This window comes from Leopardus geoffroyi, chromosome B4 (genome assembly GCF_018350155.1).
Source record: "Leopardus geoffroyi isolate Oge1 chromosome B4, O.geoffroyi_Oge1_pat1.0, whole genome shotgun sequence".
NCBI lineage: Eukaryota > Metazoa > Chordata > Mammalia > Carnivora > Felidae > Leopardus > Leopardus geoffroyi.
Window position 1 is genome coordinate 14,289,334 of NC_059341.1, and position 18,869 is coordinate 14,308,202.

Sequence of the window (18,869 nt, forward strand, 5' to 3'; positions counted from 1 at the left end):
AGCCTGGAGCCTGCTTCAGATTCTGTCTCCCTCTCTCTCTATCCCTCCCCAACCAGTGCTCTGTCTCTCTGTCTCTCTCTCTCTCTCAAAAATAAACATTAAAAAAAAAAAAAAAAGAAATCCTGCCTTAAGTTAAAAAACAAAAACTTCACGACCTTTTAAAAAATACCTTTAACTTTCTACTTATCTTCTTTTTATTTAAATTAAATAAGATTTATGAGACTATGGAGGTATTTTCAATCACAGAAAACATGAAAATCCCGAGGTATGAAATTCTATATTTAATAGCTACACTCAACAGGATTCTACCATTTGATTTTCTATGCACAATGAACCAAATGAATTTTTTAGTAGTTAAAATATGAGCAAGAACGTATAGACTTGGTGGGGTTTTTATTTTAGCTCATTTCCCCTTTTCTAAATCCTTTCCAAACAACAAGGTCACAAACAAAGTAGTCTCATTTAAATAAACAGCTCTTTCCAAACGGAGAAATTAATCTGCTTAGTATAAAAGAGATTTAAAACCTTGACAATGCACACAACCAGCAGAATTATCTGCAGCAGTATGGGATGCCACAGTACAGAGAGGCCGAAGTGGCGAAGAAGAATCTATGAATCACACATACGTGTCTCTTCACCGAGATGCATCCTGGCTGGAACCCAGACTGTAGGAACACTAAACAACTGCAACTTTCTAGGGCAATCTCCCTTCTCCCTTCTTAATTGGGTTCTATTTTGACCCTCCTGGGCCTGTGGCTTGCGCTGTGCTCTTACACTCACCATCATCCCACTGGCTAATATTTACTGAAGAACTACTTTGTGCTGGGCACTGGGTATAAAGAGGTGAGCTAAAGAGATTGATTTGAACCTAAGTTACTGTCTTAAAGGTCTTAGGGACACAGGGTATTTAAATGGTCTTCACCTCAAAGCTGGTGAAGGAATATTACTGAGCCATAAAAAGGAAGTCCTGTCTTTTGTGACAACGTGGCTGGACTTGGGAGGACATTATGCTAAGTGAAATAAGGTAGACAAAGAAAGGCAAATACTGTGTGAAATCACTTCCATGTGAAACCTAAAAAAGCAGAACTCAGAAATAGAGTAGATCAGATTGGTGGTCGCCAGGGGCTGGGTGGGGTAATTGGGGACAAGTTGGTCAAATGGTACAAACTACCAGCTATAAGATGAATAAGTTCTGAGGATCTGATGTATAATTAACAATACAGTCTTGTGTTCTTGAGAGCTGTTAAGAGAGTAGATCTTAAAAGTTAACCACCTGCCCTCCACAAACATGCCAAGGTAATTACATGAGGGGTTGGAGGTATTAAGTAACTTCAGTGTCGTAGTCATTCCAAAACGTATACGTGTATCAAATCATCACCTTGTACACCTGAAATTTACATTCATTGTATGTCAACAATATCTAAATAAAGCTGGAAAAAATAATGTCTTCATTTGATGGGAAAGACGACCGGCTGATACCGGCTCAACTCCTTCATAGACACTTCTCTTAAAAATGTTTTAAAATTGAAACCCTTAAAAATACTCATAAAAATTTTAAGTTAAAAATTAAGCAAATCAAAATTTTCAAATGAAAAAAAATCAATTTGTTTTAAATTTTAAAATGACAACATTTAAAACTCCTTTCTAGAAGAGCTTCCTGCTGAGCTTTTGAGAAGAGGTTCCCTGCAGGGTGTGTCCATATGAGTCAGTGTTGTTACCTGGAGGAAGGTCTTGGCCCATAACCGTGATCTGACTTTTAGGACGGCGCTTTCTCCTCCTTCTAGTCGCCCCACCACGCAGGAGATTTGTAAGCACTCGATATTTGTACAATTCTGCAAAAAACACAACAGCGATGTCTTTAAATTGTGGTAGAAAATCAGCATTGAAGTCAGTTTATCTACATTGCATTTTCTCAGAAGTCACCGCCTAATCCATAAATTACTCATTTAAATAACAAACAACTACAGTGAAACAGCTTGGTAGTAATGATGCATCAATTTTACTGGTAATCAAATTTAAGCTTTTTTTTTCCCCCCTAAGAACTTAAAACAATCTTCCTGCAGCAGTGATTGGACTGTTTTGTTTCATTTTCTCAGAACTTGGGAAGACATTTCTTATAGACATTTACGACACCTGACCCTAAACTAAGCAAGCCCTGAAATGGCTTCAGACAAAGCTCCCTGTGTCTAGATTATCTCAAAGACCCAGTATTAGCAACCCATGGACAAGCATATCTCTATAACATTCTTCTCCCTAAATTACTTCCTGCTTATAAAGCAGAATCTTGCAGGTTCCATCCATTAAGCTGTTTTTAAACTAGTTCCTAGGTTTGCCAATTTATAATGGGTAACTTTTCCTATATGAGATGCATCTTTCTGGGAAGTATTCATTAAACTGATGACATTCTCCCTGTCAAATCATATTTTCTGATTGGATCCAGTATGGAAATAAATGGACAACTCACCTCCATTTTCTGTGTACCCATGTGTAGGATGATACTTCTTGAATTGTACTCCCTCGCTGATTTTAATTTAATGCATAGGCTATACTCTATTTCTCATGTCTCAGGCACTGGGCACTGGCCTGTAGATGCTCAATAAACATCAGTTTATCGGACATTATGCGCAGGATTTAACGGAGGCATTTCACTTTAAGTAATGGATAAGCCACAGAGGTATATGTTGCCATGAAAATCTTTTTCAAGAATCTCAGAATTCTCTAAAAGCAAAGCAGTCAGTAATGTGTATCTGGTAAATTCTGGGAAGGCCAAATTTCTACATGCTATTTCCAAATTGAGGTGGCTGGGATTTTTGTTCTACTTGGGCTGGGTGCTGAGGTGTTTGGGGTTTTGTGCCTCGAGCAGGAGCAGGAGTCCTGCAGTCCCTGCAGTCCCTGTCACCTGTGAGGACCTGCATGTTTACCTGCGCTCCATTACTGACAAGCTGTGTATCTCCAATCCCACCCTCTGGAGGCAGAGGAGGGGAGTGGGAAGGAGGTGATTCTTATAAATCCCTGGAGCTGTTGATCCTGGTGAGCTAGCTCTGTTGGAGGATTCTGGAGACGGTGGTGCTCAGAATGAACCTTGAAGGGTGAGAAAGAGTGAGCTAGGCAGATGAGGACAAGACCAGTGCGCGTTCAGAAAAGAGGAGAGAAGGGTATTTGGGGCAGGGTGGACAGGTGGAAATGAGATAGGAATGAGAGAAAGTCTAGGTGGTAAAGAATTTTCCTATTTGAGCCAAGGAATTGTATTCAGAAGATCCCATTTAAGCAAGAGTTATGATTGGGTGTGTGTTTTAGGGGCAGGTGGTACGTGAGGCAAGAATGGCGGGAGGAGAGCAGGAAGCAAGGAGGGTGATAAGGGCTTGTTGCAAGAGTCCAAGTGGGAGGCAAGGAGGCTCTGAACCAACGCTATGGGGATGGAGAGAGGAAGACAAAGTTAAGGGCAGCTCAGGAAGCAGAACAGGATAGTTGGTGACAAATTGGAGATCTTGATGAAGAAGAGGGAGGATTGGGGGGGAGCCCTTTTGGCTTGGGGAACTGAGTGGATGGGCACCGGCATTACTGAGATTGGGAATTCTAGAGAAGCACATTCTGGGGATCATGGAGACAGGGTTTTGGACATGTTGGGACTGGCGTGGCTATTAGACATCCAGATGAACATGTACGCTGCACCCCTCGGGTCCAGAGTGCAGCAGGGATGGCTAAGATGGCAGGAGGCACGTGGGTATGGCTGGAGTTATGATCTTGCAAAACATTTCTCTTAAAGAGTGAAGTTGGTGGGGGAGGGGTGGGGCCCAAGGATGGAATGCAGACAGACGTACAGGGGCGGATAAGAAGCCTGAGAACAATTCTAAGAAGACGCAGGCCAACAGGCTAGAAGAGAACCAGGGGAGAAGGTTTTTGGGGGAGGCCAAGGGATGCAACTGTTGCAGGAAGCGGTTAATAGTATCCTATGCAGAAGAAGGTTTGAAAGATAAGGTTTCTGTAAGCTGAGTAGGGAAAGGACAAGAAGAAAGCCTGGAGATGAGGAGATGGGGTGGTCACTACAAGAGCAGCAGGGGCCCAGGATGAGAAAGGCAAGGACATTCTTAGGCGGAGGAGAAATTATATTTTGGTGCTAACGGATACAAATTTTTCCTATGCAAAGTGGAAATTATGATCCCAACACAGGATGTTGGCATTTTGCACTTTCAAATTCCTAATCAGAAATGGGATTCAGTAAGTTGTTTTTAACTAAACAAAAACCATAGGAGGTCTTATTTAACTTTTGATTTTAGAATAAACTTTGTATAATCACTTTCTATCCAGGACTGTTTTGACTTGAGGACATGGGGAGGCAGAGGATTTGCAATTTTCAAACCAATAAGAGAGAAAGAGAATAAAGCATGAGTTCATAAGGTCAGACATGGAAATCAAAAACTGCCTTGCTGTCATCTGCAAGTAATAAGTTTCTATGATATTCAGAAATTAAAAATCATCTTGCCTTAGAAATCCTTAATGAGAAAGAACAGGAGGGGGTGGGGGGAGAAAACCTAACCCTACAACAGAAGTGCATATAATTTTCAAGAGAATTTTAGTTACTGATCCCTACTGCCTCTGTGAACTCATGAGACATACACTATAATGGAAGTTGATTTTTCTAAATTGTTGGTTCCCATATAGGTCTGGGCACTGGTTCTCCAGAGGGCGTTCGTACTGGTACTGCAAATTAGAACTCTGTAGATGCCAATCATTGTTTTTCTTTTTTAAAAATTAAATTATAAATTTTTTTATTGAGGTATAATTGATTAATTTTATTGAGGTATAATACACATAACGTATCAGTTTCAGGCGTACAACAAAATGATTTGGTATTTGTATATATTGTGAAATGATTGCCACAATAAGTCTAGTTAATATCCATCCTCACAGATAGTTACAGTTTTTTTAATGATAACTTGTAAGATCTCCTCTCTTAGCAAGTGTCCAGTATGCAATGCAATATTATTAGCTGTAGCCACCATTCTGTATGTCACATCCCCAGGACTTAAATCATTGTTTTCTGTTCTTTTGTCCCTCCTGGAAGCTTCCCTAAAATAATAATATGCAAAATTGTATTATTTTATCCTAAGCTGAAGAGCATATCAATTTCCCTACTCTCGGGTTTTGAAAAACATGACCATGTCATAAAAATTTATAGGGACTAGGGGGCACCTGGGTGGCTCAGTCGGTTGAGCATCTGACCTCAGCTCAGGTCATGACCTCGTGGTTCCTGAGTTTGAGCCCCATGTCGGGTTCTCTGCTATCAGTGCAGAGCCCGCTTCGGATCCTCTGTCCCCCTCTCTCCCTGCACCTCCCCCACTTGTGTTTTCTCTCTCTGTTGCTCAAAAATAAATGAATATATGTGTGTGTATATATATATATATATATATATATATATATATACTGTATATATATGCGTGTGTGTGTGTATATATATGACTTAAAAATTTTAAAGACTTGAGGGGCGCCTGGGTGGCGCAGTCGGTTAAGTGTCCGACTTCAGCCAGGTCACGATCTCGCGGTCCGTGAGTTCGAGCCCCGCGTCGGGCTCTGGGCTGATGGCTCAGAGCCTGGAGCCTGTTTCTGGTTCTGTGTCTCCCTCTCTCTCTGCCCCTCCCCCGTTCATGCTCTGTCTCTCTCTGTCCCAAAAATAAATAAACGTTGAAAAAAAAAAATTAAAAAATTTTAAAGACTTGAAAAAAAATCTGCCAATGACTTTTGGCCAGGTTACTTCAGGTACTTCTATTATAATAAACATTCTTCCCTTGATTTCAGTTTAACTGAATAAGTCAGACTTGCTTGCTGTATTTTTCTGTCCATTTCCGTGTTTGAAACTTTTTATGAATGTTAGAACATGTTCAAGACAAACATTAAAAATTTTTTAGCCTTTTAAAAAAATGTTTTTATTTATTTTGAGAGAGAAAGAGAGAGAGAGAGAGAGAGCGCACAAGGGCAGGGGAGGGGCAAAGAGAGAGGGGAGAGAGAGAACCCCAAGTAGGCTCCGTGCTGTCAGCACAGAGCCTGACACAGGGCTCGAACTTAAAACTGCGAGATCATGACCTGAGCCAAAATCAAGAGTCAGACGCTGAACTGACTGAGCCACCCAGGTGTCCCACATTTTAGCCTCTTTTAAGTGTAGAGTTTGGTGGTATTAACATTGACCTTGGAAGGAGTGAGAGAACTGAACAGAAACTACTGACTCTTGAGCACTCTTTCAGTTTTGCAAAGGGCTGACTAAGCTCAGGACGGATCTCTGACATCCCCCAGTGCTAAGACTCTGTAGGATTTTGGCCCAGGAAATCAGAAGGCCCCCTTCTCATCTCTTCTGGACGAGCAGAGGAGTGTGAGATGTAGGGGCACGTCTGACCTCCCAGGACCCGCTGCCCACAGCTTCTTTCGCACTCTTGTGCTCAGTGTCTGAGGACAGGCTCACAGAGAGAGCTTTGTGTTCTGCAAATGCATTCCCCGCCATGGTTTATGTTCTCATCATTATTTCTCTAACATGGTCTGCATGGCAGGTGGAGAAGAGGGAAAACACTATAATGCAAATACTCCTTTGTCCCCATGGAAACGTCACTTTCATGGCTCACTTCGTGTAGGGCCAAGACATGGTGGGCCTATCTGAGCACTGACTGACAAGGAGAAACTATAGTTGAAGTTAAAACCATCTGTGTTTGGGAGTTCTGTCCTATCCACCCTTTCCTCTCCCATGTGCGCGCACTGAGACAACTCACGAGGATTTTTGCGGGGCTCTGTCTATGGGGCTCTGGCACACGCACGTCTCTCTTCCTGACAAGATGAGGGATGGTCGAGTTCCGCAGAAAGGCGCTCAGCTCGGGGGTGTCCTCTGGGGGGGTGGCGGGCTGCAAAGAGAAAGCAAGAGATGGCATGTCAGTCTCATAAATGCTTGCCTCCTTTCCATCAGCCTTGAACTTGAGGCATTTTTCCCCCTCAACTGGCCATGAGTCACATGAGAAGTCAGACCTGTCCTGATTTACCAGCAGCGTGTTCAACAGCAAAATGAACTGTGCTGACAAGGACCAAGGCTTCCCATTCTCCAACGATAGGAACTCCTGAAGGATGGGGAATGCATTCCTGGAAAATTTATCTCGTAAGGGTCCGATTTTAGCAGAAGTGATTTCCCCATAAGGGAGTGACTTTTCAAGCAGGAGTCAGTTACTTGTTACTTTACTCTCGTTGTATATTGGGGCTGGTGAAACTCAGGAACCTTCTGTGTGGTGAGACGGATCCTGAGGTGGCAGGAAAGTGAGGCGATGGCCATAGGGAAACAGTGTGATGCGGTCAGGGACCCAACTTTGGCATGTCTGAGCCCCACACTCCTACAGTTGTAAAACATTCTCCGTCAGGAGTGAATCGTGTTCTAATAAAAACGACTTTTCCAAAGCATGCCACATGAACACTGTGCTGTGAGGGAGCTTGTTTTCAGCCCTGAGTTTGTTTTGTGAGTGTTCTAGAACTTATGATTTTTATCTGAGGCTCCATGCTGGGTACATCTGATAGCTGAATAAATATTTTTAAAGTTCCAATAAATCTCACACAATATCCTATTAAAACTCTTCATTTTAAACCAACTGAATATAGAACCTTAATTTTCTGTCTCCCTAGGTTCCCCAAATACATGTTTTCCTTTCTAGTCCCAGGAAAAATAATAGTATGCTTATTTCTATGGGATGAAAAAAGATATCCTTATATTGCAGATGTAGGATGCACCACAAAAGATGAAATGAGAGTGCTCAGTGTGTCGTAAGAACCTAGAAAAATCTAGTGGATAAACAGGTAGAGTCCAGACTCCTCAGTATGCCATGCATAGCCTACTTCTCCAGCCTCATTTCTTAACCAAGAGCCCTTCACGTCCTGCTTTGCGCAGGATGCACAGAACCTCCGTCCACTCCTGATGTGCACCAGGCTGATTCCCGAGCCCCTGTTTGATATCCCACATGATGGCTCCACTCCCCCATCAGTACCCATCAAGCTGTATAGTAACTGCTGATGAGTTGCCCAATGAGAAGATGTAAAATAATAAGGATAGGGTTACATATAACATCGAAGGAAATATCAGGAAACAGGGAGAGGAAGAAGATCCAGGGAGGAAAAGTAAGATGGGGGAAATTGGATGTAAGAGACAATCCAAGAAAGTATGGATCTAGGGAAGCCCAAGGAAAAGGAAGCTGCAAAAATAAAGAGTGACTGAGGATGTCCAATCCTGCAGCCAAGTAAAGAATTAGGACTAAAAGGAGTCATTAAGTTTGTCACATAAGAAATTATGGACACATCATCTAGCAGCTGCCCTCTGGGTATTCATCCGAAGAAAGGGGAAACACGAGCTTGAAAAGATCTATGCACCTCCATGGTCACTGAAGCACTACTTATAGTAGCCAAGATATGGAAGCAACCTAAGTGTCCATTGGCAGATGAATGAATAAAGATGTGGGGTACACACACACACACACACACACACAAATATTATCCGAACATTAAAAAAAAGAAGAAAATCCTGCCATTTGCGAAAACATGGATGACCTCACGGGCATTATGTTAAGTGAACTAAGACAAAGAAAGATAAATATCATGTGGAATCTAAAAAAAAAAAAAAAAAAAAAAAGACCACCCCAAATCCCCCAAAACCCAAACTAAACCTCTAACTCATAGATACAGAGAACAGGTTGGTGATTGCACAGTTGGGGGACTGGGGAGGGGGGTGAAATGGGTGAAAGTGGTCAGAAAGTACAAACTCGCAGTTATAAAAGAAACAAGTCCTAGGGGTGGAATGTAGAGCATAGTGACTACAATTAATATCGCGCTGTGTATTATTCCTGTAGCGGTCGCAGTTGTAGTAAAATCATAGCCCATAGAGAAGAAAACTCTTCAGCTTCCTGTGTGGTTGCATCAGATGCAGCTTGTGCACAGATAAATAACACGTTTGTGGTGGCCCCTGGTGCATCATCACTTACAAATACTTAGGAGTGGTCTCTCAGCAAAACACAGGACTTACTCTGAGCCAGAGAATGAACGAGACCCACAGCAGGGGCTGGTAAAACATGCTTCTTTCTTTTAGCGATACTGTTTTACAGATAGAGGAATGTCCCTCCTAAACACCACACTGAGAATGTCTTCCAGTGACTTCCAAACCAGTGTTCTGAAGTGGCATTCCAGAAATTGTTTCAAGATACAAAACAAAAACCCAAAACCCAAAACGAACCAAAACCAAAAAAAAAAAAAAAAACACACACACAAAAAACAAGGGAGAAGTTATCCAAGAAATGCAAACAACAGGTACAGCCTATTTTCTAGATGGACTTTTGGAGCCTGTTTCACAATTGATTGTGAAGCCACAGGTCATGTGTTTCCTTAATCTGAAATCCTTAGCGGTGAGGGCCTCTTAGCACCCCTGTTAGGCAGACGTTCGGTGCAGAATACAATTTGCTAAGTGCTCCGAGCAGCTGGTGGCAAACACTCAAGTATCTTCTTCAGAACAAATGTGAAAATTGCTCCTTTCTGTAATAAGGAAACGATTGTTAGTAAATATGGTTCTTTCCCCCCAGCTGCTACTCAGATTTTGACTCCAACAGGAGTTTTCTATTTTCATGACTTCACCGAGCTCTTCACTCTGGGCTACGTTTAAATTTATGAATTAAAGGGATACTGGATGGCTGGATTGCGCAAGACAGCTGGAAATGCAGCTTTTGAAGAACACAGTTGGGTGAGATAAGATTAAGGGCTCTTTGAACCCAAACAAACACAACGCGTGCTCTCGTCTTCTTGTTTGTGATTTGTCTTTGCACCTCAGGTAGTCCTAGTTCACAAAAGATGGTGGACTTTCTTTCATATAACTCTTCGTCTACAATTAAATCGAAGTAGGGACAGACCATGGAGGTCAGTCTACCATGTAATTTTCCTTAAGACATAAATGTTAAGGATTTGTCAGGAGAGGAAAAAAAATCCATTTTTTTTTAAACATTCTGAAAAGTTCATGCGAAGAATGACTAAAAGAATCAATTCACTCCATTGGCGATTTTGAAGCTTTTCTTAGTTGTGGGACATGTTTTTACATTGTAAAATTTACAGGAGGACCTGAAGACCATCTTAAAGAGAAGATAAGGCAGGGGCACCTGGGTGGCTTGGTCGGTTGCGCATCTGACCTCGGCTCACGTCTTGATCTTGCCGTTCCTGAGTTCCAGCCCCGCGTCAGGCTCACTGCTGTCAGCCTGTTAGTGCAGAGCCCGTTTTGGATCCTGTGTCCCCCTCTCTCTGTCCCTCCCCCACTTGTGCTCTCTCAAAAGTAAGTAAGCATTTGAAAAAGAGAGAGAGAAGATAAGGCAAAGAGAAATTGACCCTGGAGAGTGTATTCCCTTTGGTGGCTGAAAATCGGACCTATAGGCACTGTTAAAAATAAAAGGTGGGGCACCTGGGTGGCTCAGTTGGTTAAGTGTCCGACTTTGGCTCAGGTCATGATCTCATATTTGTGAGTTTGAACCTCACATCGGGCTCTGTGCTGACAGCTCAGAGCCCACTTCTGATCCTCTGTCTCCCTTTCTCCTCTGCCCCTGCCCTGCTCAATCTCTCTCTCTCAAAAAAAATAAACATTAAAAAAATTTTAAAAAGTGAATGAAATAATTCTATCAAGGGGAACATGAGAGAGAGAGGAGAGAACACAAGTGGGTTGGGAGCTGTAACCAGTGTTCCTGCATTCTGAATTAATAAGAAGCAGTAAGTAAATGGAGGCAGTAATGAAGGAAAAAATTCTCTTAAGTGTAAGACACAACTGCAAATTTGCCAAGCCAAGCCACAGTCTGTGTGCTCACCGATTAAAAAAAAAAAAAAAAAGAGGGGCGCCTGGGTGGCGCAGTCGGTTAAGCGTCCGACTTCAGCCAGGTCACGATCTCGCGGTCCGTGAGTTCGAGCCCCGCGTCAGGCTCTGGGCTGATGGCTCAGAGCCTGGAGCCTGTTTCCGATTCTGTGTCTCCCTCTCTCTCTGCCCCTCCCCCGTTCATGCTCTGTCTCTCTCTGTCCCAAAAATAAATAAACGTTGAAAAAAAAAAATTTTTTTTTTTTTAAATAAAAAAAAAATAAATAAATAAAAGAAATAGAAAAACCAACAACTAGTTGTAGAGCTCTAATCCTTGGCAAACGGCCTCTGTGTTTCTGTGTCCACGTTTGTACTATCTGGTTGTAATTCGGGCTTCCTATGAGAATGATCTAGTTCCAGACAGTTGTAACCTTCTGCCTTCCAGGCTCCAAGGTCCGTGCTTTCGGCAACAGTGGCTTTCTCTCTTGTTGCCGTCACCCTAGCCCAGCCTCTGTCCGATCGTTTGTGCCTCTGGCTTCTTTCTTGCACTGGGGCCCAGAACGTGGTGCCCTGATCTCCGTGCAGGTTGAATTCCGGCACCTCACTTGTCCCCCGCCTCCCCGGGGTACAGTCTGGCATTGCGCAGCCCTTTTGTCCAGTTCTCATACTTGGCTGTTGGTGACGAAATCTTGCCAACTTCAAAAAACATCCTTTACTCTTTATGCAACTTTGGTTCCTAAATAACATTTGCTTTTTCAGCTACATCTTATCGAGAGATCATAGCTTGTCTGGAGGACTCCCCAAACCCCAGGATAAAGTTCACCAAAATAAGATAATGGATAGTTTGAAATCATTCTTTGACTGCCTTTAGAATGGTTGAGAAATGCTGTATCCAACTGTAAAAATTTATTTCAAGAAGGATCTGGAATGAATTAGATGTAATGGATTGGTTGGGAATGCTGCAGACAGTTGAATGTTTCATAATGTTTTAGATGGTACAACGTGAAGAGATTGCCGCGTTAAAATCCTGTCTCTGGGGGCGCCTGGGTGGCTCAGTCGGTTAAGCGTACGACTTCAGCTCGGGTCATGATCTCACGGTCCATGAGCTCGAGTCCCGCATCGGGCTCTGTGCTGACTGCTCAGAGCCTGGAGCCTGTTTCGGATTCTGTCTCCCTCTCTCTCTGCTCCTCCCCTGCTCATGCTCTCTCTCTCAAAAATAAATAAATAAACGTTAAAACAAAATTAAAAAAAAAAAAAAATCCTGTCTCTGAAGCCTGGAGGCAGAACCTTCATGGCCATCTTCTTATGCCCCTAAGCTCTTAGAAGACAGAGAGATGAACTTGATGAAGTGAAACCATCATGGGAAGAACAGAAAACAAAACACAGCAACCATTTCACTGGGTGGCAGAAGCGAAAGCAGGAGTGAATGTACCCCAGGTGCTGCCCCACCCTTTGGTCCCCCTGCGCTGGGTTGTGTGGCTGACTCACTTTTCCTGAACCCCATCACCTGCACACGCTCCCATTTACCTTCACACTTGGGTGTTTGAACAGCATCAACGAAGCAGGCTAAGCAAATCCCCACAAAGCCTGATATGAGGCAAGTATTTAAAAAACAACTCACAAACTTCTAGAGGCATTTGAGTGTGTCCTTGCCTGCACCCCACACCCCCCAAATTTAGTCACTGATGCTCTGTATTTGGGCAATGAGTGCGGGTGAGAACTTCTGCCCCTTGTCTCCCATGATCATGGTGGTGACTTTCAAAGACAGACTGCTCTTCAAACTTTGGGGACATTTGGGCCACTTGGTGGGATAATGAAACTGTACCAGTCACTGTTTTGAAGACTGAATTCTGTTCAGACCTTATCAGACTTTGAGGTTTATGTGAGGAGACTCACATTTGGAATGCATGTTCAATTTACAGATGGGTTATATTTCAGACGATTTTAGACTAGGTGTTTGGCACTCCGAATGCATTTCTCTTTAGAAGCAATCTTTTAAATGGTGGTTCAGTTTTCAGGCCAGCCCACAAAAAAACCCCTTACTTTATCTACAATATGGCTTTGATGAGTAAAACTATGTATTTTCAATAAAAAACAAAGCCAGGAGGTTGCTATAGGAGTAATTTTTTTTAAAAAAGCAGAAAGAAGCCATATTGTGTTAAATACATTAGTTATATTAAATGCTATTAGATTTAATTAGGCAGAAAGGAGAAATTATTTTGAAATGTTGTAGAGCGTCTGCAGGGGATATCTGGGGAATTGCAAAGGTTTTAGAGTTGGTGGTAGGTACTTAGAGGGGATGGCCTAAAAAATGCTTCTAAGGAAATCTGGACAGTTTCTTTATCATCAGCACATTTCCTGAGACATTTGTGGGAGCTGCAAAGAGGCAATGAAGAAGGGAGCTACTTTCAGTAGTTAAGTTGGAAAAATGAGAATACATACAGAAGGGGGAAGTGGACAAAAAGGTGTTTGTGACCCCGAGAGAAAGGGATTTTGCTGCGGGGAAATCAGTTGAATGGTTGGAGAGGCAAACATGGTGGGGAACTTGAAAATCGTCCAGAGGATACTTGAGAAAGTTGCTGTGGGAGCTTTCCCTCTGACAGACCTGTGGCTGGCCTGGGATATTGTGGTGGCTTATCCAGTGGGGACTACGGTATCCTCAGGAAGAACTTAGAGAAAATGAACTGCTCGTAGATGCAGATGTTTTAGGAGGCACTCACTAATTATTGCTCTATTTATAAAGAAATTGTAGGAACACCTGGGTGGCTCAGTCAGTTAAGCATGCTAGTCTTTTTTTTTTTAATGTTTGTTTATTTTTGAGAGATAGAGACAGAACACGAGTGGGGGAGGGGCAGAGAGGGAGGAAGACACAGAATCTGAAGCAGGCTCCAGGCTCTGAGCTGTCAGCCCAGAGCCCCATGCGGGGCTCGAACTCTCGAGCTGTGAGATCATGCATCATCTGAGCCAAAGTCGGATGCTCAACCGACTGAGCTACCCAGGTGCCCCAAGCATCCTATTCTTGCTTTTAGCTCAGGCCATGATCTCACAGTTCCTGAGATTGAGCCCCAAGTTGGGCACAGCACTGAGCATGGAGCCTGCGTGGCATTCTCTCTCTCCCTCTGTCTTTGCCCTTCCCCTGCTCAAGCTCTCTCTCTCTCTCTCTCTCTGTCTCTCTCAAAATAAATAAATAAACTTAAAAAAAATAGAAATTATAGAACCGAATCATAAGGAATTTTACCTTGGTGGGCAAATGAGATTGATTGATTACTAGGATTTAATTTTTGCCTAGATGAATGTATTTTGACTGCCTGTTCCTTTTGCTACACCCACTCTTTCTCTGCTTCCTAAAGAACTAAGTTAAAAAAGTATATTTATTTTAAAATATCTATATTAAAAATATAGCAATTAACTTTGATGTAAGGATCTGAAATTGATACCTAAGTTAAAAAAGTTTCCCACACCTATTCTAGATCTAATAAATAATTTGTTCTTTGCTGATTTCAGTTCATATTTAAGACAGAGAAAAGAATGTTTAGCTCTGTATTATCTAGGAAGAAATAAACTGCCAAGTAAGTTTATAGCAACTTCACCAAGAAATTATTTAATATCTTAAGCAGAAAATAACTTTCAGGTACTCTCAGTTTTTGATAGCTGCTGATATAAAATTTACTGATAATTAATTTTTAAAATCTATTCACTGATAAAATCCCTTTTAGACTGTCCGGGTTATACATGCTACATATAAGTAAAGGTACTTGGAGTACCTGAAATTAAAAACACCTCAAGTTTTTCATTATTCTGAATTTCAAGAATTCATGAATTGTTATCATTTGTTATTTTGGGGAGCTATTCCTTCACCCTGTAATCAAATCTTCTTATATTCAATTTCCACAAATTGAGAGTTTTATAAAAGCATAATTAAGTTGCATTTAAAACATTACTAGCCTTAGGTTTTTAAAAGATGTTTATTTATTTATTTTGAGAGAGAGAGAGCATGCTTGAGTGGGCAAGGAGCAGAGAGAGAGACAGAGGGAGAGAGAGAGAGAATCCCAAGATCCCGAGCCCCAATCGGGGCTCGATCTCACGAAGCGTGACATCATGACCTGAGCCAAAATCAAGAGTCAGATGCTTAACTGACTGAGCCACCCAGGCACCCCCTAGCCTTAAAGTTTTAATCAAAGTCTATACTTTAAAGAAAATCTGTGTGGCAGGGAATGCAGGTGCACGAATCTGTCAACACTGAAGGCAAACTATCTATTGGTATTGTTCCAGTCACTGCAAATAATTGTTAAATCGCAAGAAAAAAGAATTCATGACCAACATGGGTCATATCACACAGGTTACATAAAATACACAAACATATACAAATAGTGTCATATATAAACCAAACATTACACTCGGGAGTTTAGAAACCTTCCCCATGATCATGTGCTCCAGGAATCCACGACTGAAGTAGAGAACCCAGTAACTACAGCACATGAAATGTGAAAGCTTTAATTGCTTAGATGTTACCCATTATTAACATTTGAAGATGTTACTTTATAGTAAGCCACCGTCCTTGAAGACATTAAAATCATCTCAATGAAGAGCCAAGAGAGAGGAAATGGAAAAAAAATTTCAGGGAGGCAGTATTTTAAAAAATTTTGTGGAATACAAGTGGCCTTATTTATTATTTCCCCTTGAAGAAGGAGACTTGTTGCCCTATAAATCCTTTAATACTGAACCCCTTTTACTCTTCCTCTCTTGGAATAGAAGGCACGTTGGGTTGAAGAAGAAAGCCTTTCATAACTGGCCACGTCTCAGCGCCACCTGTTTGAAGAGAGGCAGACCCGCGTTCCAAATCGTTGAGTTAGTATTTCATGAAGCGCCATTTCTAACAGAGACACTGTCTCCCTGAGCTACTAGACAATGTTCATTCTTAACACGAAGTTCTCTTTTGAGGATAACATCGGGTTACAAATGTTTTTTTTCCCCCTCCATTCAAATGTGATATTCTCCAGCGTTGGTGCTAATTATGTTCTTTTCTTCCCAGAAGAAACTTAAAGCCACATTTGGATCTTAATCTGAATGAGATGAGCTCCTTGGACATTTGAGCTCCCAGCATGGATGTCAGGTGGGGGTTGCAGAGGGGCAGAGTTTCAGGCCCCCCTCAGGCCCTGCCTCTAAACAGACCTCCAGGTGATTGGCTATGCTTAAGAATTGGAAAAAACACTGCTCTAGGCTTCTCTATAAGCTGCACTGAAGAATGGGGTCCAAAAATTTCCAGTCTGGGGGTTCTCAGGGCACTGAGATGGCCTTTGGCGAATTATCGCATTTTACTGCTTGCTATTGGCAACATCTGGAGAAGCCCATTTTGGCAAAGATCCTTATATCTTTTGGCAATGTACCAAAAGGACTCCAAAAATAGCATTTGGTACGAATTCTCCAAAACATGACATGTCTACTTATGATTTTGGTTTGGTTGTGCTGCAAGTCAAACCATATGCAAAAGGTACACATTCAAATAGACTATAAATAAATGACAGGTCGCCATGAACAACAGAACCAAGAGAAATGTAAGTTTTCTAGGAGGGACAGTTTAAGTTAGGTCTGGCATTTTAGCCATAAAACGAAAAGAAAAGGCTGGACAGATTATTACTGAAAGAACTTACTCTTGTAATTATTTTGCCTTAAAAAATAAAAGCTACAGTTTTAATTTTTTTTTTCCTTACCCTAATAAACAAGCAGAACAGCTTAGTTGGACCAGGCTCCTACCTTTATATCTAGTGGGTTGATGTCAGGATTTGTTTGACACTGCAGAGGTCCGAGAGTTTGAATATGAAAAATGTAGAGGAGAAATTCATCCCGGGCAGAGAATGGCCAGCCCACCTCCAGGAGAGTGTCACTGATGGTACTCGGTCCAATATTGTGCAGCTACAAACAAGGAACACATCAAATGATGGTACAGCACAAAACAGAAAGATGAAGCCAAACTCCACATACTTCATGCCCAGTCTAAAGAAGCACGTATTTTTGGCTTCAATGCATCTGGGCTACGATAGTGGCTATACGAAAACAGAATCTTTATCAGCCAGAGATGCTCCGAAAACAGGTGCTGGTGCTCAGACAAGAATCTTCCATTTTATGAAGCTCTAGGGGCAGATTTCCTTAGCAAAGACCATGCAAAGACCAGGTCCGATGATGATGTTTACCTTAAATTTATATTAATTTAATCACAGTGCTAGAAATGCAATTTTAATTATGCGCTTTCAAAACCTAGTTACTCTTTCTTTACATTGAAATCTGCCGTTTTCCTGACTACCGACTTGTCAATTGTAACCATCTGTGGTGCACTGTCTTTCACCCTCTGGAAAAATGGTTATCCATCAAATGCTGAAGACCGTCCAGCCTCACCACAGTTCACTGCAAGTGTGCATTTCAAAGCTGGGCTTCTTCTGTTTTAATCAGTGAATCTCAAAGAAAGGCCACATCTCATAAAGAGATGAGCGTTTTAAACACATGAATCCTATACTCACAGGACACAAAAAACAGCTTGAGAAGTTCACTAAATGTATTTAAATTTCTTGTGGTTTTTAAAATTCACTTCAAAGTTAGCAGGAAACTTTTGCCCCCCCTTTTTTTTTTTCACAGTTCTGATCATTATACTGATCAATGAAACAATTTATAATTGGTTTTGCTTATTAGGCGGCTCACTTAGTTCACATTATCAGAGCAACATGACATCCACTGATAACAGTATATTTTGAGACATGAGAATAGCATGGAAGAAACATGTGACGATTGCTTTGTCACCACGGATTATTACCCTAAAATCTTATGATCCGTTTCTTCTAAGATTAGAAGCAGGGCTTCCCTGCGAATCACTGAGCTTGAATATGGTGGCAGACTTTAAAGTCTCACCCTTCTTAAGCAGAAACTGGTGCACACAAGTTTAATCAATTATTTGACAGCACTTTTTTTTTCCTTTTCCAGCGAGGTTCTTAATCCGAGTGGCCTTGGGGACTATGTTATCCTTTTGCTATCAAGAGAGTTTAGGGCAAAGCTTTGATCCAGCTTTGGACAGGGCTGATTCTGAACCTCAGGTTGGGCAGATGACAGAGGTTTTCGTGTTGACGCTGTGCAGGAGTTGATGGCTTCTTTCCCACATATGTAAACAGCTCATCAGTTTTGAAATGGCTTCATTGTTAACCTTAGAGAATGCTATTCATGTCCCTTGTAGCTTGAGATGAAAGTCACAGTCAGGATTATTAGGTCAGTGGAATGAGTTATACAGGAAACAGCATTAAATAAAAAGGGACCTCAAACAGAAGACGGCTTAGAGCATCATTTTTACCAAAATTCTATTCCTGATTCTTTGACAATGAACAGGAATAACTACTCTCCACTAATGGTATTTATTTTATTTAAAAAAAAAAAAGAACAACTACTGAACTAGCCCTTTACTACATATTAGTTTCTAACTCTAAGAAATTTAAATGTTTCGGTAATTTTTGTAATGTTTACTTATTTTTGAGAGACAGAGACAGACAGATCGTGAGCAGGCAAGGGGCAGAGAGAGAGGGAGACACAGAATCTGAAGCAGGCTCCAGGCTCTGAGGTGTCAGCACAGAGCCCGACGCGGGGCTCGAACTCACAGACTGAAAGATCATGACCTGAGCTGAAGTCAGGTCGCTTAACTGACTGAGCCGCCCAGAATCCCCTAAGAAATTCATATGTTTCAGATGATGTGTCAACAAAGTTACTCCCTATTCACAATTTAACACTTGAAGTAGAAAAAGATCATCAGGGCTTTTTCATGAGCTGCTGGTTTCCTTCTGGAAAATATTTTTCTAATTGAGGACTACTTCAAATCTCAGAATAAGTTTTATATATATATACATATATATATATATGTGGTTATGTTATATATATGGGTTTTAATATATATATACATGTATGTATATATGTGTGTGTATATATGTGTGTGTGTATATACATATATATATATATATATATATATATATATATTTTTTTTTTTTTTTTTTTTTTGTACAATAGTGAA

At 41.4% G+C, this 18,869-nt stretch overlaps 1 protein-coding gene across 1 annotated transcript in view; it reads right to left on the reverse strand.

Moving 5' to 3' along the window:
• Positions 1-18,869, reverse strand: part of ITGA8 (integrin subunit alpha 8) — a 189,061-nt gene that overhangs the window by 19,632 nt on the left and 150,560 nt on the right. The window contains exons 25-27 of the mRNA XM_045466953.1: positions 16,583-16,741; positions 6,756-6,884; positions 1,719-1,832 (exon numbers count right to left, since the gene is read on the reverse strand). Coding sequence (XP_045322909.1) covers positions 1,719-1,832; positions 6,756-6,884; positions 16,583-16,741 — 402 coding nt within the window. The remainder of the gene's footprint in view (positions 1-1,718; positions 1,833-6,755; positions 6,885-16,582; positions 16,742-18,869) is intronic.